At 34.8% G+C, this 22291-nt stretch overlaps 1 protein-coding gene across 2 annotated transcripts in view; it reads right to left on the reverse strand.

Moving 5' to 3' along the window:
• Positions 1 to 22291, reverse strand: part of LOC112320690 (transmembrane protease serine 11F) — a 66955-nt gene that overhangs the window by 32554 nt on the left and 12110 nt on the right. The window contains exon 3 of one of the 2 annotated variants that reach the window (XM_045185651.3): positions 18424 to 18504. In XM_045185651.3, the coding sequence (XP_045041586.1) occupies positions 18424 to 18431 (8 nt within the window). In that variant the 5' untranslated portion in view covers positions 18432 to 18504. Of the gene's footprint in view, positions 1 to 18423; positions 18691 to 22291 lie in introns of both variants that reach the window. The other variant, XM_045185649.3, reaches the window with a different exon arrangement.

Here is a 22291-nt window from a genome sequence, read left to right on the forward strand (position 1 = left end):
CAAAATTTGCTTATCACTTGACAAGAGTTTTGAAGACCAGGAACATAAAGGACTCTGGCAAGAAATGTCCTTGCTTTTGTCCAACAAGCATATGAGGGCATATTGTAAAAATGATGGTAGGTGACTAGAGAAGAAAAAAGAACTCACCAAATGGTGGGAAACTGGAGGAATTTTAAATATGAGTTAGTCATTAAAAGTAGCTTCCCTGTCAGCTAGACATGACTGGTTTGGCAGGCAGTGGAGAACAGCAAAGTTGCAGTGTGGGCAGAAATTACGTAGCATCCTGCTCCTTTAATAAAATGTGTAATAGCTCTTTACATAGGAAGAGGGGAAGAAATATTATGCCTATCAAATCCTATTTACATAGTACAATATAATAGTAAAAGGCATATTTAGGATTTTCAAGATACTAGTGGTAAAAATTTCATGTTTTCCAAAAATTCCTTAAAAATATTTTTAGACCAATGAGTTTACATCCGGCACATGGTCTATCTCCCTTTATAGTTGACCTTTAAAATCATGATTGCCATCTTGTAAGCATACAGAACCAGCCTCTTCCCAGGCTATAATATCAGCAAGGCCAGCTTCACCTTTGAAAGCAGCTATACAATCAACAATATTTGGTAATTTAATTTAATTCTTACAAATATTAGTAACATTTCTACAGTTTTTCCATGTCATTCAAAAATGTACCAGTCTCTTACAATTGCATCAAAAAATACCTAGGAATAAATTTAACCAAGGATGTAAAAGACCTGTACTCAGAAAATTCTAAGACATTGAAAACAGAAATTGAGGAAGATACAAATAAGTGGGAATATATACCATGTTCATGGATAGGAAGAATTAACATCATTAAAATGTCCATACTACCCAAGCAATCTATAGTTTCAATACAATTCCTATCAAGATACCAATGGTGTATTCCACAGAACCAGAACAAATATTTCCAAAAATTAATATAAAACCACAAAAAGCCCTGAATAGCAAATATCAATCTTGAGAAGAAAGAGCAAAGTTGGAGGAATCATGCTACCTGATATCAGACTATACTACAAGTTCATAGTAATCAAAACAGCATGGTACTGGCATAAAAACAGGCATACAAAACAAACAGTATAGAAGGCTCAGAAAAAAACTCATGCTTATATGGTCAATTAATATTTGACAAAGGAGACAAGAGTATACACTGTGGTAAAGACAATCTATTCAATAAATGGTGTTGGAAAATTGGACAGACACCTCCAAAAATGAAACCAGAGCACCTTCTAACACCATACACAAGAATAAACTCAAAATGGATTAAAGACTTAAATATGAGACTCAAAATTATAACAATGGTAAAAGAAAACAGAGGCAGTAAATTCTCAGACATTTCTCTTAGCAATATTTTTGATGTATCACCTCAGGTAAGGAAAACAACAACAATAATGGAAAAAAACAAAAACAAACAAATGGAACTACATCAAACTAAAAGGTTTTTTGCACAGCAAAGGAAACCATCAACAAAATAAAAGACAGCTCACTGAATGGAAGAACATATTTTCCAATGATACATCTGATAAGTGGTTAATATCTAAAATTTATAAAAAACTTATAAAACTCAACATCAAACAAACAAAAAATCCACCAAACAATCCAATTACGGGCAAAGGAACTGAACAGACACCTCTCCAAAGAGAACATACAGGTGGTTAATAGACATATGATAAGATGCTCAACAGCATTAATCATCAGAGAAATGCAAATTAAAGCCACAAGGAAATATCATCTCACACTTGTCAGAATGGCTGTCATCAATAATTAACAAACATCAAGAGTTGGCAAAGATGTGAAGAAAAGGGAAACTTCATGCACTGTTTACAAGAATGCAGATTGGTGCCTCCGCTGGGGAAATCAGTATGGGGTTTCCTCCAAAAATTAAAAATGGAACTGCCTTATGACCCAGAAATTCCACTACTGTATATATAGCTGAAGAAACCCACAGCACAAATTTGAAAGAATATATGCACCCTTTGTTTTTTGCAGCATTATTTACAATAGACAAGCAATGGAAACAACTCAACTGCCCATCAATAGATGAATGTATAAAGAACAGTGGTATACATAAACAATGGAATATTACTCAGCCATAAAAAGGAACAAAATCTTACTATTTGTGACAGCATTAATGGACCTAGGGGGTATTATGTTAAGTGAAATTAAGTCAGAGAAAGATAAATGCTGTATGATTTTATTTATGTGTGGAATCTAAAGAACAATATAAATTAACAAATAAAACAAAAACAGACACTCATACAGAGAAAACAAACTGATGGTTGCCAGCGGGGATGGATTTGGGGGACTGGGTGAGAAAAGTGAGGGGACTGAGAAGCACAGATTGGTAGTTACAAAATAGTTATGGATGTAAAGTACAGCATAGGAAATATAGTCAATAATACCATAACTATGTATGGTGCCAGTTGGGTACTGGAAATATCAGGGGGAACACTTTGTAAAGTACTATCTAACCACTATACTGTACACCTGAAACCAATACAAAATAACATTAAATGCAAACTAATTAAAAAAATTTTTTAAACAAAAAAATTATAACATGAAAAATACTAAAGCACACAGACACATAATATATACCAGGCTCTTCAAACTCCTCTGCGTTAAGAAGACTGTATGGTTACCATGACTGCCAAGCATACTGTTAATAAGACACTTCTAATTTCATCCATTTAATATATGTTCATTGAGCACCTACTTGTTTCAGGCACTGTTTTAGGTTGTAGAAATATAGCAGGACTGAGGATATATTCTTTGACTTTAAGGATATATTCCCTGGCTTTACATCTCCCAACTGTCTTCAGGGAAGACAGTGAGCAATCAATAAATGTATACATAAATGTAAAGTGTCAGGTAAGGGGATAGAGAATGAGTGAGGCTGTAGTCATGTTAGATAATCAGGGGACACCTCTCTGCAAGGGTGACGTCTAAGCAGAGACATGAACAAAGTGAAGACTGGAATCATGCAAATATTTGAGGGCAAAGTATTACAAACAAGGGAATGTTAATCCAAGTGTCCTGAATCGGAAGCTGTCCTGGTGAGTTTGCGAAAGAATGGAAAGGTCAGTGTGGTCAGTGTGCAGCGAGCAAGCCGCGATGGGGGGAAGGTGAGCTCAGAACTGTGAGCCAGGTCATAACCTAGCAGGTCACAATAAGAACTTTTGTTTATGTTATTCTGTGTTTATAGGGAAGCTATTACAGAGTTGTGATCAATGGAATGGAATGGTTCTGTTAAAAAGCTCACTCTGTGGAGAATACACTGTGGTGAGGGGTGAGGGTAGCGCGAAGGATAGTAGAGACAGGAAAACTGGTTAGGGGACCTTGCAATAATAGTTCATGTGAGAGAACGGTGATTTGAACTAGGATGGTAACAGTGAGGACATTAGAATATATCACTGGATTCAGGATATTATTTCAAACGCAGAACTAATGGACTTCACTGATAAATTGGTTGCAGAATGGGAGAAAAAGAAGAAATAAGGGGATTCCAAGGCATTTAGCCAGAGCAAGGGAAGGAAACACTTTGAGGTGGTGAGACCCCTTTCTCAAATTAATGCATATATGGAACTGTAATGTATAACACCAGTTTAAAGCAGTGCTGTTCTTGGATGGAGAGAACGTCTAGAACTCGGCCGGTATGTAACCACCCCACTGAGACACACTTGTGAGAATCAACGCTGAATTTCGCATTAACATACACACTCTTTAGCACAGTTCCCCAGGTCCCTCATGGTGTAGCCTGTCAGCAGACTGACCTGCCCCACAGCCTTTACTGATCTCTATCACATTCCATTCCCTATCCTTCACCTGCCAGGTACCCAAGGAGCACCTTTTCATCTCCCAAGTGTCACCTCTGTGAAGTCTTGTCTACACAGGGAACTCCTGGGAAGGCTTTGACCTATAAGTAAGGATGCAGCAGGCAGGCAGTAGGTATAGGCATGATGAGCCTTTTATCAGGCTCTGTCCCAAAGCCGCAGAATAGGTAGGAAAGGCTGAATCTAGAGAAAGGTAGTCTTTTACAAAAGGACCTGCTTCCTCTGAGATTGGTTGCAGATACAAACATATTTACAAACATGGAGTAGGAATTTGAAGATTCCTTTCTTGATTTTGTCCAGGAACCCATGTAGAATCTCAGAATTCGTAGTTAAAAATAACATTATTAATCCTCTTCAATCACCAATGGTAAGATCAATCCCCTTCTTTATGTAACTACTATAATGATGGCTGGCTATTCTTAAAACATTCTCTTCCTGACTTCCCAAGGGAACTTTTCACCTTTGAATAATCTGATGATGGCTTTTAGAAATGTATTCCTGAAGTTTACATCTATTTACACTAGTTATATTTCCTTAGGATCATACAAAATGAGTCTAACCCTCCTGTCACATGTAATTCATTCAGCAAGTTGTCACGTAAATTAAAATCAGGTGAACATTTCCAGTTCCTTCCACCAGTTAGCCAGATCCCCTGACTGCCTCGGGAAAATAGTCAGGGACATGTTAAGAAAGCATTTCCTGTACATCTTCCAAGAATTGAAAAAAAATAATAATAATAATAGGAGTTTTATAACAGGTCACTATAAACGATGATAGCACATTTCCCTGAGAACTGTATAAGTCTGCTTCTGTCACTCAGAATTTAAGGCTATGGCTGTGCTTTAAAATCAGTCAACCAAGTGGTGCCACTCAAACTTAGAAGCAAAAGGCCATGACTTTATGTTTAATAAAGTTGTATATTAGTTTGATTCAGTAACACAGAGAAAATGAGGATGAGTGGCCAAGGGTTTAAAGTATAAAATAGAAGTTATTTTGCGAAGACTCTATAAACAATCCTTTAATGCTTGTGACAAATATTACTCAAATCTTTTTGATCACTCTCACATGACTTCCTCATTGGGAATATGTCTGTGCTTGTGCTTAATGTCATTAAAATGTTATAAGGAAGCCCAGGACAATTAATCTGAAGTGAGTGAAGTGAACTCATCAGATAAATGATGCCACCATGATGAGAATTTAAATACCTGACTATCCTTGATAGTAAAGAAATGTAAATAACAAGCTGAAGGTAAATGAGGTTCACTCCTCCATGCACAGAGTAAATAATTATGTGCTAGTCAGGTGTTACCCGGGCAGCAACCCTGAGGGGAAATTCTTTTTATCTTCTACACATGTCTTAACATATCTGTATTCAACCTGAAGTGCAGATACACATTAGATATTCTGTTTGGGCACAGTTATGTCTACTTCTTGCCAAAAAGCCTTCATTTCTGGGAATGATGGTGATTAGTAATACCTTCTTAATGAAATGGGTTAACTGAGGTTAATACCTCCCTTAAAATAAACACACGCGTGGTAATATGCACATGATAATGGAGACAAGCAACAACGTAAAATGAATACAACGTTCATTTTAAATGCAATTTTGAATGCCCAAAAGAACTTTCAAACCTTAGCAATATCCACAGACTCTCATTTTCTTTTCTTTATAACATTCCTCTCCAGTGTTTAGCCATAGATACAGAGCACAATGGAATTAAATCACCAGCAATGGACTGTCCTTCATTATGGCCTTCTCTGTAGTCAGTTAAAAGGCATCAAGTTTGTTTTGAATGATTTGGGTTGAGATATAGTATCATAGAGTGATTACAAACACCCTCTGGAGCCTAGCTATTTCCTTTGAAATCCCCCCTGTGGCTTTAGGCAAGATAATTATTTTCTCTGTAAATCAGATTTTTTTTAAATCAGCAAAATGGATATAATAGTATCTACTTCATAAGTTTCTTGTGAAAATAAGATGAGGCAATGCATGCAAAGTGCAATACGTGCTATAAAGGATTTTGTTGTTATTAAAATGCCACTAACTTGTTGATCTTTATAAAAACCCATGTTTTCCCAGTGGTAATTGAATCCAAATGTTATATATAAGAACCAAACTGTATTTCCATATATTAGCATTGAGCAAATAGACATAGAAATTATAAGAACAATACCTTATACAATAGCATTAAAAACCATGAAATTCTTAAATATATCTCTAACAAAATTTGTAAAAGATTTATATAAGGAAAACTTTTATTTCTATGACCTTCATGAAAAATAAGTCATATAACTAAAAGAAAGGAAGAACTAAAATTCTTCTGTAGAAAATATCTACATGGAGTTCACGCATATATGGCAAATGTCTTTGGAAACTCTTCTGTATACTTCTTCATGTTAAGAGTCTCTTCTACTAGTAGTTACTACTAGTTACTACTACTTACTTCTCAGTTAAGACTATCACTAGCTGAGTGGTTCAACAAGACTTAGAGCATTTCATTTCCACAGACTCGGTTATAGCAAGGAAAGAAAAAAATCATAAAATGTACTTCAATTAAATCTTATTCTATGAAATGAGAACTTTTCATTGCTTATGATTGATACATTAAAATGTCTGCTTTAGAGACTACATATGTATCACTTTCCCAAATGAAGAATAGAAGTTTGTAATTAGAAATCTTTATTTTTCAATTATCTTGAGTATCAAATAGGAAGAAGTTACTTTCTCAAGGGAGAAGAAATAGTATTCAGATCATATTCACAGACTAAACAAAGTCAAATGCCTTTCACATTCACCCCCTAACATGGTAGTGGGTAAAGGTAACTTCTTAAAATTTTGCACAGGTATTAGCAATAATAAAAAAAGAAAGGTACTGCCAAAAAAAACCCTAAGCACCTCATGAAAGTAATAATCAACAATTATTTCATGTTATCTTGAGTAGGAAGTTGGACACCTTATCTGAAAAACATTTCTGGCTAGTGTTGCTTGCCTCTTAGAGTTCTCAATCATCAGTCCACCAAATTATAAAAAGAACTATTAATTACCACTGATACATGGGTGAAAACTCCATTAAATCACATCACTACAACTAGTTAGCCCCCAGGTAGTTAGTGTCAGTTAAGCCTGATAGTTCCACCTACCTAGCCAATGGTTGTTCAAAAATAGGCAGGCATTCAATTCCGACCACTGATGATAATGCGCAGGGAAGTTAGCTGGCAGGCGAGGGCTGCCAGTGAAGATTCTGTTCTTCTAAAACAATTTAAACTAAGAGATGGCTCCTTGTTTTTTCCTCTGGACATTGTGTGTCAATGTCGCCCAAAGGACTGCTCCAGCTATGTTTCAACTCTGAGAGAAACCAGCCAAGCTAAAAGCCAACCTACTAAGAACAGCAAAGTACAGAGAAAGAAGGAACTTGGTTGGGTCTCATATAATGCATCTGAGCTGCTATATCAAACACCACTGAGACTAGCCCTGCTTTGGGGTTTACTGTTATATTACACAAAAATTTTTCTTACTTAAGCAAGTTGGAGGATGGGTTTTTAATTCACCGCAATAAAAACCATCAAAGTAATACCCCAGTGCACTGTTGGCGGGAATGCAGTCTGGTGCAGCCTCTGTGGAAAACAGTATGGAATTTCCTCAAGAAATGAAAAATGGAATTGCCTTTTAATCCAACAATTCCACTGCTGGGTTTATACCCTAAGAATCCTGAAACACTAATTCAAAAGAACCTATGCACCCCAATATTCATAGCAGCACAATTTATAATAGCCAAGTACTGGAAGCGGCCTAGGTGCCCATCAGTAAGTGAGTGGATCAATAAACTATGGTACATTTACACAATGGAATACTATGGAGCAGAAAGAAAGAAGGAGCTCCTACCCCTCGCAACAACATGGATGGAACTGGACATTATTATACTAAGTGAAGTAAGCCAAGTGGTGAAAGAAAAATACCATATGATCTCACCTATAAGTGGAACTTAACTAACAAAACAAACTGGCAAGCAAAATATAGCCAGAGACATTGAAATTGACAACAAACTGACAGTAACCAGAGGGGAGGGGAGAGGGAAATGATGTGGGAAAGAAGGGAAGGGAACATAAATGAACAGAATGAGGGACCCATGGATGGAGCCAAGGCGAGGTGAGATTGAGGGTGGGGGGTGGGCATGGGTAGGGCGGGAGAAAGTGGTGGTGGGAAAATGGAGACAACTGTGTTCAAACATCAATAAAAAAAAGGAGAAAAAAAAAGACATGAACCTCAAAAGAAAAGTAATACACATATTTAAATGTTAATTATACCACCTCAAGTATCTTCCAAGAATATGAACAAGTTTCCTTTGAAACTTCAAGGAAGATTTAATTCAGGATCTATTATAAAATATTCAATAATTCAGACAATGGCTTTTGTATTACATGCATAGAAAAACATTTAAAAAGAAAATACTATAGCCCGTTGAAGGGAGAAACTTTATATTTTATGTGATTTGGAAGCATTTCGTACATATGCATGATACGCTAATTACAAAAGATTTCTAGCAGTCTTTTAAAGTCAGATCTTCAGTTTTGTAGTAGGTAAAAAAATTCTTACATTTATATATTCATTCAAAAATAGTTATTGAAAATTTGTACTGTTTGTGAGTGGAATGTTTAACCACACTACTCGTAGTATACAGCCTGGGGAGAAATGCAGACATTAAAAAATTTTGTAGAGTTATGTGTACCATGAAATGCTAAGAGAAATGCAAGGTGCATATAACGGAAAACTTATCTAGAGTAAGGGATCGGGGAAGGTTTCCCTGGGGACATGTAAACCAAAGCCTGAAGGGTTATCTAATTAAGTAAAACTTAGAGCAGCAATGGCAGAGGAAGCAACTCCTGGGGCCTGTGGGTGAGATGAGAAGCTCGTCAAGTTCATATACTGAAACAAGACCAGTATGGATGAAACGCACTGAGAAAGAGAAAAACCTCAAGTCACTGCAAAGAGATATGCAAAACAATTCCACACAATTTTTGTGTGTAAATGTACAAAATTAGCTTTATAAATCTGGCCAATATTGTAGCATATAAAATTCATTAAGAAACAATAATGTAAGTACAGCATGTGGCACAAATAACGTCCCTTTTAATTACATAAAAATCTTTTATTACAAAATCATAATTACTTAATTCCATAACATAACAATATCACACTCAAGCACACCATATGACATTTTAGGTGAAATGTTCAAATTGCTCTCCATCTCATGGGAGACATTCCCATACCCTACCAACAATGCTCAACGGCATTACTTCTGCCAGAACCCCTGTTACAGTTACTTCACATTACTCAAAATATTTTTAAAATTTAGTAATTGTGAAACTTAGAATAACTCAGTATTAACAGAGATGCTATATAGACACAGAGCATACAAACTACACAAACACTACCTGTGATGATTGTATATAAACATCCTGGCATATTATTAACATTCTTGTGGGCAGGGGGTTTCACCTGTGATTTAGTCTGTTACCCTGTCCAGCCCTTGATTGCATGCCAATTTATTTTTTGCTTTGTATATAAAGTTTACTTCACCAAGACTGAAAGCTCCTGCAGGGCAGAGGTTTGTTTCCTGCCTTATTTTTTTTTTTCTATTTTGAAAAGGCCGTTGCATAGCAGTTAGTTAGAAAATCTTGTTGACTTGGAAAATTTCAACTATGAAAATGAATCACAATGTACCCTAGATTCACAACTTGCCAGCATTTCCCAAAGTCAAGGAGGACATAGAACAGTGCTTGACAAACAATAATTAAGAAAAACCATAATAACTTCTCAGAATCAAATCAAGAATCTCTGGTCTGAGGTTCTATTTTGTCCCCTAGAGTGTAGACAAATGCTATACATGCCATGTAACAGTAAAGAGAAAAATGAGATTTTTCCACTAGGTATTTGGTGTTCAGATCAGGTAATGGGCAGGGCATTTACTTTTTTTCTCAAAAATGAGCCAGAAATTCTCTTTTCAAATATTGATGTAAGAGAAATTGACAAAAAACATGCTAAATTAATTTCCTTTCTTTTTAACACACCTAGTCAACTGAGTCCATACTGGATCCATGCCTCTTGTGTCAATTTTTCTTTCTTTTCCCATTTTTAGTTTTATGAGATGTCCCAATGGCCTCTGGATGAGTTCTCTTTTTAACTAAATTCCATTTCTTTCAACTAAAATAATTTTAACCATCCTCCTTCAACACAGCACAAACGCTTCTTCAGAAATCTCATTTTGCTACTTGTAATTGAGTTTAAGAGAATATTTTTGGGAGCAAAAGAAGACTTAAAATAGTGTTAGGCCCTGGCTAGTGTAGCTCAGTTGGTTGGAGCATTGTCTCATACTCCAAAATGTCACAGGTTCAATTCCCAGTGAGGGCACATGCCTAGGTTGCAGGTTCCATCCCTGTTCAGGGTATGAATGAGAGAAAACCAATCAATGTTTCTCACACAATATTTCTCTCCCTGTCTCTTTCCTTCCCTTCCCCTGTCTCAAAAAAATAAACTGTACTTGGATGAGAATTGTGCATGTACTTGGATGAGAATTTTTTTTAAAGTACCTGATAAAGAATTCATAAACTGTTAAGCACATATTCACCTGACAAATATTTTATATATTTGTTAAACACTTTTGGTATGTCATCCCTAAAGAAATCATCAATATTTTGTCTACCATTTAAAAACTGAATAGTTCTACAAAGTGCTATTAATTACAATAAATTTGAACTTGCAGTAAATACCAGCTCTGTTTTATGTATTCAGGGCGGGGCAAAAGTAGGGTTGCAGTTGTGAGTACATGAAGAGAGTTTCTTCTTGTATTATTTTTCCATGTGGACAAATGTGAACCTCCTTTTGCCACACTCTGCATAAGACAGATGCCAAAGAGAATGCTATTACTATGTAGTTTCTGGCAAACTAAATAATTAAATGCAGAAATACGTATTTTAAAACGAAGTTGCTTTCAAGAAGCAACCAATGTTTTTCTCACAGCTTGCTGTATGATTGACTGGCACAGGGATTATATTTCAGTGGTATTTTGCAATCCAGCTTAAAGGGAGTGGCTATGATTAAGATATAAATGCCCTAGATGAAAGAGATCAACAATGTTCTCATTTACAATTGATATAACCTGCATATTAAATCAGCAAAATTAACATGTCCCAGAATCTTTGTCACATTTCTGGACAGCCACGTGTGAAGGAAGTAATGAGTAGGTTAAATATCTTTCTCATTCTTGGAATTTTCCCCTCAAAGGCTGAGTTGCCTTATCATTGACTAGTGACTGAAAATATCATACAACCCAAAGGCTATTTCACTAGATTTATAATTTTTTCAAATAACTATTTTTTTTTACTTTTTGAAGGTCTGCATATATATTAAGTGGCTCACTGATTGCTATAATAAACTCATTTCCAGAAGTTTAAAAAGACATACCAGGTAGCTATGGAATCACATAGAGTAATTGCACTTTAACTCCTGAACTTTCCAAGAAAACTTACAAATTATGTGTATAGTTCAAGCAATGTAAGTATTACATTTTGTATTTGTAAGAATACCTAAGGTTGTATTATTAAGTTTCATGTTTAGATTCTACTTTTATTTCCATAAATGGGTTAACAGAAATTTACTTCTATATTTCCATGAAAATCCATTAATCTATTTATAGCAGTACATCAGGTATAGATAAAACTCTAAAAGGGAATTACAGAAATAAAGCTTAAAGCTATATCTATAATAATAGTAATATTTCATTAGGTATATTATGAAATTTGGAATCTAGTTTTCATGTGTAATTCTTTGCATTAAGCATTATAAATGCAACATTAGCATATGAATCAAAGAAAATACAATTCTAATAGTAAATTACATTCTAAATAATGTTTACTTATTCTAATGTATAGATAACATAATTGAAACAGATAATACAGTCCAAGAAACCTAGAACAACTACTACATAACCTGCTGAATGAAAGTGTATTTCAGTCCTGGCTGCTGTGGCTCAGTGGATTGAGTGCTGGCCTGTGAATTGGAAGGTCATAGGTTTGATTCCCAGTCAGGGCACATGCCTGGCTTGTGGGCCAGATCCCCAGATGGGGGTGTGTGGGAGGTAACCGATTGATGTTTCTCTAGCAGATGTTTCTCTCCCTCTCTTTCTCCTTCCTTTCCCATCTCTCTAAAAATAAGTAAATAAAGTCTTTTTAAAAAGTATAACTTATTTAAAATTTATTCAGTCACATCCAGAAAGACAATAATATTTTTTTTCCTGATGCTTATATCTGAGCTTAGCTTTACTATGTTCCTTGAAAATAAACTGCAACTCTACATATGCCACCCCAAATTTGCAACTACTGGAGGGTCCTGAGAGTCAGGGCAAATAGTTCCCTACAATGCAAATAGATATATACAACACTACTAAAAATTATTAAAGATTTATTAATTTATAAATGAAGAAGTTCTTGGCTAATAAGCCATATCTTCCAAGTTGACACAATTTAGTTATATAAGTAGTGCTTAATGTTCTTTAAAAAGCTGCTGTCAGCAAAAGAATGATGGCAACTGACCAGCTAAATGAATTGAAAGAAGGAAAAATGAATGGTTTTCTCAATTTTAAAGTGCTAAATACTGACTAAATTTTTGCTGCTCTTGTTCAGCCAAGGGGTAAGGAACATAAGAGCAGTACTAAGCAAAATGTAGTGGCCCCCAAAAAGATGATTCATGAAAGGCAAGGGATCTGAATCTGTGTTTACCACTAAGGAGGACATATTGACTGAGTTAACTTCACTAAAAATGTGAAAGGTGAAGGTACTTGTCTCAATCATTTTATCTGATAACATCCCAAGTATCCAATCATAATATCCCATAAGTTAATACATTCATAAAAGTGATATGATATATAAGCAAAAAAAAAATGAATTGACCTTTTCTCTACCTTATCAATAGGACCACTAAAGCAACCAGCATTTGAGATTGGAAATGAAGGTATAATCAGAGACAAGTAACCATCAAGGAGAAAGATGATTATGGAAGGATGAATGAAAAGTGGGAGGGGAACTTAAGCAGTCGGGTCATAATGGGGCAGGACATACCTCACAGACTTAGTAGAGAGGAGAGCTAAGATGATACCATTGATGTAGTTCTGAGGTGTGTCTGTGCTAATTGTAAAATCCAGTCTTTAACAGGTCTCTACAACTGGTTCAGGTCTACACATATGACCGAAATCACGAGTTCAGTGTGAACAATGGGAGTAATATAACTGATCTGATTTTCAATATATTTTTAGAAACTTTTATCAAGATGAAACTGTAAATTCTTACTTTGTAACACATCTCTTAAGATTTGACACTACCATGTTGCATTAAAGACCTCGTTACTTTTAGGTCCTTTATGCCTGTTTAGGTTTATTTGGCAGATTATACGAGTCTCTCAGTGGGTCTAAGAAAGCAGAAAAACAGTTAAAGCAGTTGTTTGACACCTTGTAGATCAAAGAATTAACTGGATTTTTCCTCATTTTTCTTATAATAGTATCTAGACACACCATACACTCTGTTTTGCACTAAATTTTTTCTATCTTCAGGAATTAATTCCTGGCAGCTGGCTCAATTATATTTTACCTGTTGGGGTGTTTGTTCAAGACTGTTGACATTCTAGTATATAAGCCAGTATACTTTAGACAGGACAAAATTTTTTTCAAATGCTACCATGATAGTTTTTTAATTATGTAATTTAAAGTCACATTAGTCATTGCATATATTATATTTTAAAATAAATAAAATGAGACCCTGGAAGAGACTTGATGTTTGAAACGTAAAATTTCTAGTATTCAGTCATTTTTAACCTAAAAAGGATCAATTTCATATGGTCTCCACTAATAGATAATGCTACTATATATTTTCTATAGTTATATTTTATATCAATCCATTTTTATTTTATATAAAATACCTAAGCCCTGACTGGGTGGCTCAGTTGGTTGGAATGTCGTCTCCATACACCAAAAGATTGCAGGTGTGATTGCAGTCAGCGCACACACCTAGGTTGTGGATTCGATACCCGATTGGGGAACGTATGAGAAGCAAGCAATCTATGTTTCCCTCTCACATCAGTGTTTCTCTCCCTTCCTCTCTCTCTAAAATCAATAAATATATTCTCAAGGCTTTGTTAAGGATAGTAGGAATTTTTTCAATATTTGATGTTTTAAAAATACATTTCACAAATTTTTCTTACAGATAAACAAAAGTAGAGTGTTATCATATAAACTAAATATCTATTGTAAAATAAAAGCCATCAGTTATCACTACCAGCATTATCATCAGTTCCAGGAATTATAAAAAAATGAAGTAAATTAGAAAAAGGTTTTGGAAAAAGGTATGTACAAAATCTTCACCTCATACTTATTATATTTATAGTTCACATCCATTTGTTTAGTTGTTTATTATGTCTCCTCATTTATATTTAAACACCATAAAAGTAGAGAATACATTTGTTTTATTTATATGTGTATTTATATGCATGTGACATGTATGCATACACATAATATATATGCGTAACACATATCACATGCATGTATATGTGCAGATATGTTCATATAGTATGTGTATAGTATACTATCATACACTATAAGCTACAATAATAAGCATTTTGAATTAATGAATAAATTAAACTTTATCTGACACTTTAATCTCTTCTACAATAAATTCCCATCGGTACCACATATTTACTTAGAACAAATTCTCTCCACTATTCAGTTTTTTATTTACTTTCTGAATTACTGTATCTCAAGTATCTCATAGACCTTCTTGAATAGGTATGTAAAAAGAAAGTTAACTTAAAATTTCTATTTGCTCCCACCCTTTCCTCTTTCTCAGCATCTGTTCTTTGGCTTTAGGCATATTTTATTGTAAGTCAACACACAAAGGTTGAGAGTCTGTGATGGGCCAGGCAATGCGTCTGGCACTGGGGATACAGACAGCTCTCTGCTTAAGTGAGGAGATAGAATTTAAAACAAATCAGCATACAGAGAAGTGCCAACAGAGGTACAAAGTATATACAATGTATTATGCAAGTTTGAATAGGATGGCTGTGCGTCAGGAATAATTAATATGCAAGATGTGAGGTAGGAGAAAAATTTCACAGTAACTTTGCTTAGAATCTTGAAGGAAGACTGTAGTGTCTCACTGAATGTGAGACGGAACATTCATGGTAGGCAGAAGCAGCACGTAGGTAGGTGGGCTCCCTGCCACTCCCTTCATTTAGTTCTGCTGTATCCAGAAGACAGTTGAACCATCAAACTGCGTTGGTCCCCTCTAATGCTTCTGAATTGCAAATTTCATCATTTCTTCCTCTTGTTTAATTTTTTCTCAATTCTCCTAATGTAGTTCAGAGAGTTTCACCTGTACAAAAGGTCTTTTGTAGCCTGGCTGATTGATTATTCAGTGTCATGTGATAATTTCCAGCAGTTATTTGTGAGTATATCTGAAGTCTCTTGATGTTTGCAAGGGCTGTGTTCTCACACCCCAGAATACCTCCTTTTTCCTTCTACTAGTGTTACCGTAGCTAGTTATCTATTTACTAATAAGAAAGAGAGCAAAGGGAATTAGTATTGAGTTTAATAAACTGAGGAGCATGAGCCTATTTGCTGCACCAGGAAGCTACAGCTTCACCTAGAGTAGCACAGCAGTGCTCCACCCAGGGGATTAACACTCCTCCCCCCATCTGGCACCAGGCTGTTGAGGGGCACAGGAGGAGGTGTTTGACCATAGAGACCTGTCAGTTTACAGGTCTCTGTAATATAACCATCCAAATGGTTGTATTACATGGATGTATCAAATGGATGGTTATTTTGAAAAAACACCTGGTCCGTCCCAAACCCAAGCTAATATAATCCCAGAGGAACGAAGAATCTCACTCTCTCTCTCCCCCGCCCTCGCTTGGTGGCCTGCACTCAATTCTCTCTTGCCTGGAACACATGCGACCGACCGTGCAGCTCTAGCAGACATGTGTAGGCCCAAAGCGACTGTGCAGGCTCAGAAGGACTAAGCTTTAATATGAAGCAGAATCTCTGGACATTAGCTCTATCTGGCCTTGAGTTCCACAGCAGGATGGAGGGAGATGGGAAATTGTAAACCTAGCGGTAGACTTCCCCTCAAATAATCCTTGCCACATCACAGTCTCCCATGCATACGTCCTTTGCAATGCTTTTCTCAGGACCCCATGGAAGAGCCTGATTCCAGCCAGCAACACTAATTCCTACTTGCTTTTTTAAGACTAAACTCTGGTATCATTATATATTCAGAGAAACTTTTATGAGATTGAGTGGGCACTCTCATATCACTTTGTTTATACTTTTTTTAATTTGTTTTTTACATTTATCAGATTGTGCCATTAGGATGTGGGTTATTGATTTGCTTCTTGCCTGAGGTCTCTGCTTGCTGTTAACCGCATCTCTTATCTCTGCCTCACTGTGAAGGGCACAAGATATAGGGACTAATAAACAAAAGTTATACTCTGGAATAATTTAAGTTGTTCTCCAGTGCCTTAAGAAAGTTAGTGTTTTCCATATTAAGTAGTTATGAACTCTTTAGAAATCATAGAATTTAAGTATTCCAAAGAATTTAAGGTTATTTAATGCAGTGTTTTTAAAAATATTGTTGACCATGATCCACAATAAGAAATATTCTATATCACAGCATGGGGCACACACATAATAATATATGTAAAACAACAGTTTCACAATAAAATACACTTACTACTGTACTACTTATGATATAGTAAAAATATATAAAAATTAATCAGATAATATTTTATTACCTACTACAAAAAAGAAAAAAACAAATTAAATAATACCAAAATAAACCAAAAATTGCTTTATGCTTATCCACAAAAATGATTTCAAGTCTCATTAATGGTGACAACCTCCTCCCTATTTATTTTTGAGTAAACCCTCCCCACATTTTATAGATAAAATAAGTGAAGTCTTGAGAGGTGGCTTGTCCAGACAAAGGAGTGCAAAGCTATACCTAGACACATTTAAATCTCATGCTGCTACTCATTCCACTACACAGTGAAAATGACACACTGTTGCTAAGCTTTGCATATCTAACCCATCTAGTCTTTGAGACTACATCCCTTGGGCAAAATTCCTTTACTAATGAATTCAGTTAGTAACCTTATTTTATCTCTATGGCACAATCCAAGGTTTTTTGGGATATCTATTTTAAAAATAATACTGATCTTGAATGCAATTAAAAAAGATACTTAAAATCCTCAGAACTATAAACTCTGGATTAAAGCTGATGAGGCTTCAGTATAGAAATTTTATGTCTGCAGTGATACTTTTAGAGTGGAAAAGTGAGAGAATGATATCATAAATTGGGAGAGGAGAACCAGGTTGATGTAAAAGCCTTACCACAGAATTCTGAAAAAAAGAGAATGGAACTTCAAGCTCTTTGCTCACTAATTTTCTAAACTAAAACTGTTAACATATCATGTTTGTATAAATATTTGTTAAATAAAACAGTGAGTTTTTTCCACAGCACATTTTGTCTTACTCTGTCCTTATCTTGGTAAATAAGAAATATGCTTTGCTGTATTTACATGGAGTCTTCCTCAGGCTCACACTGTTGTCTGAGGACAAGAACACCCATCATTTAATGTCCGGGCCTATAGGCCTAAAATATTATATTTAATTAGAGACAAAATCAAATAACTCCACAGTTAGAATTATCACAAATTCATGAATAAATGTGACGCAAGTCACATTTATTGAACATGTGGGAAATTGGTGTCCACAGGGAGGTCAAGAGCCTCTTTAAGTAGCAGAGTTAAATTAACCAGAAGTTTGGATGAAGTCATTCTGATCATTTCTGAGTCTATAAAACAATAGCCTGAAATTACCTAAATATAAATATATACAAGTTCTTTACCTTAAATTCATTAATTGATTGATTATTCTGGGGTTAAATTATGACAAATGTCACATAGACTGTATATTTTGTTAACTCAAGTTTTAGATATGAACATTTTCATCATTTCACTCATATACTATAGATAATATTCCTATTGCTACCATGCTCTCTATTATTTAGAGTTAAAGAAATAAAAATTCTAATAGACTCTCTACTTACATTTATACTTTATTTTCCCAAAATATACTTCAATAAGCAACATAAGATGAAAATTTATACCAAGCTATTGATCATACTAAAGAAATTAAATGGATTATATTTTTTAAAAACTTCACTTTTTGAAGCATAGGTTTTTCTAAATGTTTAAATATAATAAATTTATTACTGCATATAATTTCTATTTCTATTATTTTGAAAACAAGTACTGTATTGATTCCCTTTGTTTAACAAAAACTCCTACATTTAAAAACAACAAAATAAAACTTTAACACACAATACAATAACAAATGAAAAACTTATTTTTAAAGCACTCTCCACCAGCCAACATTGGTCCTGCCTGTCCCCGGAGTTGTAAACCTCTGTCCCAGTAGATAACCCTGACTGAGAAAAGCCTCTGAGTACTTACGCATACATCCTGGACCCAGGACTGGGGCAACTTCTATCCAGTCACCATCTAATCTATATCAGGCACGTCAAGCCTCTGAAGCTGGAAAATAATGGCAGTCATTGGCTTCAAGAAAGGAAACAAGTCTGACAGGTTAGGGATTGAGGTCTGCAGCCAGGATTCAGCCTGATAAGAGCATGATCGATGTTGTGACAGCCGGTTCCGCAGAGGAGCTCCAAGCCGTGGAGGGCACAAAACGTGCCGTCGGTGATGAATCACAAGGCCGCACTTTTCCGGTCGGGGAGGTATGATCAGCAGAGGCGTGGCCCCAATTTGTTTTCAAAACAACAACAACAAAACATTAAATTACATTGATAGCACTTCTTTTTCATTAAAATTGTATGCCTCTTCCTTTTGAGGAAATTCAGAGTTCACAGTGGTGCAGGAAAAACCTGGGCTCCAGGCCAGGGTGCCTGTTTTTACCCCGTTGGTTGTGTGACCCTCGCCAAGCTCCTTAGCTCCTTGGAACTTATTTTCCTAATAAAATACAACAGCAGGCTGTATTAGCTTTTTCTAGTGCTATTCATTTTAGCTCTAAAGAGAACACATTTTATTTCAAGATTTTATTTATCTCCAAAAGGCAAAAAAAAAAAAAAAGTTTTAAAAAACCCTCTCTTTCCCACCATGGGAAATATTGTAGTTCTACTGTATGTGAATCCCCCATTATTTACACATAATCACTTCAGATAATTGTATTCATCCACAGAAATCTTAGTCTGAACGCATGAACTTCCAATGATGATCAGTAAAGTTGTAGGAAGGATAATTTTAAGAACTATTTTAAAGTATCAGAGCCAGGAGATGTTAAATAAAAAAGCTATAAGTACGCACTTTATTGGCCATACAGAATCCTTTTATTTAAAATACTACAAATACAATATTAATCTAATATTAAAATGCCATTGTAATATTCTGCTAAGGCGTTAGTATGTAATATATTTCCTAAATCATTTTGCAAGTGAATAAACTGAGGCAGACTGTCAATATGCATAATCATCAACAGTACGACAAACAGAACGATATAATTTTGAGAAGGAAAAAAATTCTGAATAAATAGTTCATAAAACAACAGATCACTTAACTGAAAATCATAATTCACTTTAGTAAAAGTAACTTTGTTCTTTGGAGCTTTGGTTTTTATTCTAAAGTAAAAATATTATAAAATCAAACAAAAAAGAGGCTAAAAATCTACTTTAGTTTATGATTATGACCAATTATTATTTTGATTTTCTATATTCTGAGTTAATTCTGAGTAGTACTTGTTCTAACTTTAAATTAGCATTGTGCAAACATTTGTAAAGGTTACATTAAAATATTTCTCAATAATAATATTATCATTATTATTTGTTAAAATTCATAAAAATATTCTCAGTTCTTTATATTAGTAAATAATAATACAATAGAAAATATACTCTATGGCTTGTGAAGAAAATTATGCCATGAAAGAAGCATGTCCAAAGTAAGTACAAGAACCAGCTTTCAGGTGCTGGAATGAGGCATGTAGTATGTACGTATTTCTTCTCTTATAGAAGAAAATCAGCATTTTCTTAACTAGGAAAAACTGGGAGGAAATTCAGAGGTGCAGTAATATTTAACTAGTAAAAGATTACAGTAGAATCTATCTTATTTTTTAAGATTCAAAAATAAGGACTGAACTGTCTCCCACAGGAAGCTTTCCTGCTATGTCATTCTTTCAAGGTATCTTCTGTTTGGTTTGAAAGGCTCTACTTCTTGTTCATTTTTGGCTTTCTCCCTTCCTTTTACTTTCAGTGAATATGTGAAATAATTCACTTTTATTCTCTGTAGTGGGGTGGGGCGTGGAGTTCTCCACGCCCCCTGACAAGATGCCTGGGTTCAGTTGCCTGAGTTCAGTTGCCAGTTCTATTGTTAACTAACTGTGTGGACTTGGTATTGTTCTTAACTTTCTACATTTCAGTTTCTCTCTGTAAAATGAAGATAATGCTTGTACCTAGTTTTAATGAGATAGTAAGTCTAAAGGACTTAAAATATTTCCTGGTCCATAATAAAGCCCTCAAAAAAAAATCAGATATTTTAGTCTCTCTCTACTCTCATTCGCTGCCCCACTCCCGCATTAGCGATATATTGCTAATTGTTTTCAGTATACTTCAAAAATGATATTTTCCAAATTCTTCTTTCTATGTGGTTCTGTTTTCAGCAACATATTGTCTCTATTCTTTTGCTTTACTTGTAATAAATAAAGACATTGATGTATTATGTTCTAATTAATGTAGCATGTGGAGATTTTTCAATTAATGTTCTTATAAGGCTGAAAAACTAGCAGTTAATTCTGAGGGTTAGTGGCCATTAGTAATTTGTACTATAGTTGTGTAATTACTACATGTGAATTTTGTTCCATTGGTTCTCAGCACTCTCAGCCATGTGTGGGCAGGCACCATACTAGTTTTTACTGCTGCACTGTTGATTGATTTATATTGAGTCAACGACAATGAGTGTATGATGCAAATGTCAATGAGGAAAAGTCAACAATAAGATAACATTACACCAGGACATCAAGGGAAAAGTTATCCCAAATTTACTGATATAGAAAAAGATAACTGTAGTCTATAAAGGGATTGTGTACATTTTCCTGTAATTGCAGACTTAATAATAATTAATAAAATTTATGAACTTAAAGTCATCAGCAGAGAAAAAATTTAACTTCATATTTACTAGTAGCCTAAGTTCTGAGAGCTGACCTTACATTTTGCTTTGCACTTATTAAGGCAGTTAGTGTACTATTTTTCCACTGAAGAAAAGACATAAGGGGATTTGATGAGGATCACTTCTTTCACACACGTGAGCACTGCCAAAAGGTGATAATGCAGAAGAGAGGTGACTCTTGAGGGAAAAAGTGAGTCCCATGTATCAGAAGGAATGCATCACTGGCCAAGGAAAAGAAGACCATTTTAGGTGACCATTCTCTAATATAGTGTAAGAATTAATAAAAATTATTTGTCCAGAAAACTGAAGTAACAAAAACTGGGATGCACACTGTAAGATTAACCCTTCTCAAGAATCATTTCATGTGCTCATTAAATTATGGAACTGAGATGAACAAATAATATACGTACATCTTTTTTTAATTTCAAAGAGTAGATCTTAGAGTTGTTTGAACCAATGTTCAAGACAACTTTTTTTCAGATTTTAATTGTTTCTTTCAGAAACCTTTATTTTTAAACAAAATGTACATTTCAGATACAAGAGAAATTATTTTATTTCAACATAAGTAGCTTAATTAATTCATTACAACTGTCTTCAAAGTTGTAGACATATTCTACTATCATTCAAACATAAAGTACTAAAATGATGTCCACACTGATAAATATCCGTCATGGTAACTACAACGATTTCTCTGTTTTAAGCAGTGTAATGGGACTTCAGGAACGGACTAACATGCCACTATTTGGATGGTCCTCTCATGGTTTTGGAGGTTTCTGTTTTGAACCATGTAATACTGACATTAACTAAACATCAAAGATGTAAAAGATATCAATTTTTTACATCCCAGAAATTTTCAAAACCACAATATTTTACAGAATTTTAGTTCTTACTCTTTATACTTAAGCATTCTCTATATTTAGAGATACTTTGTTACCTAAGTTATTTTACAAGTAATTATAAAACGTATTTCTTCATTTTTATGTGCGGAGTTCATGTTTTTACACTTTGCGATCCATCTATAAGCTAGCTAAACGTTGGGAATGCAGAAGATACACAAATAGTTGTACTGAAATCGACTGACTATTATCAGTAGCACTGAGAATCTGCTTCTAGTAATCAAACAGCCATTTATTTTTATTCTTTGGAT

This window comes from Desmodus rotundus, chromosome 4, assembly GCF_022682495.2.
Source record: "Desmodus rotundus isolate HL8 chromosome 4, HLdesRot8A.1, whole genome shotgun sequence".
NCBI lineage: Eukaryota > Metazoa > Chordata > Mammalia > Chiroptera > Phyllostomidae > Desmodus > Desmodus rotundus.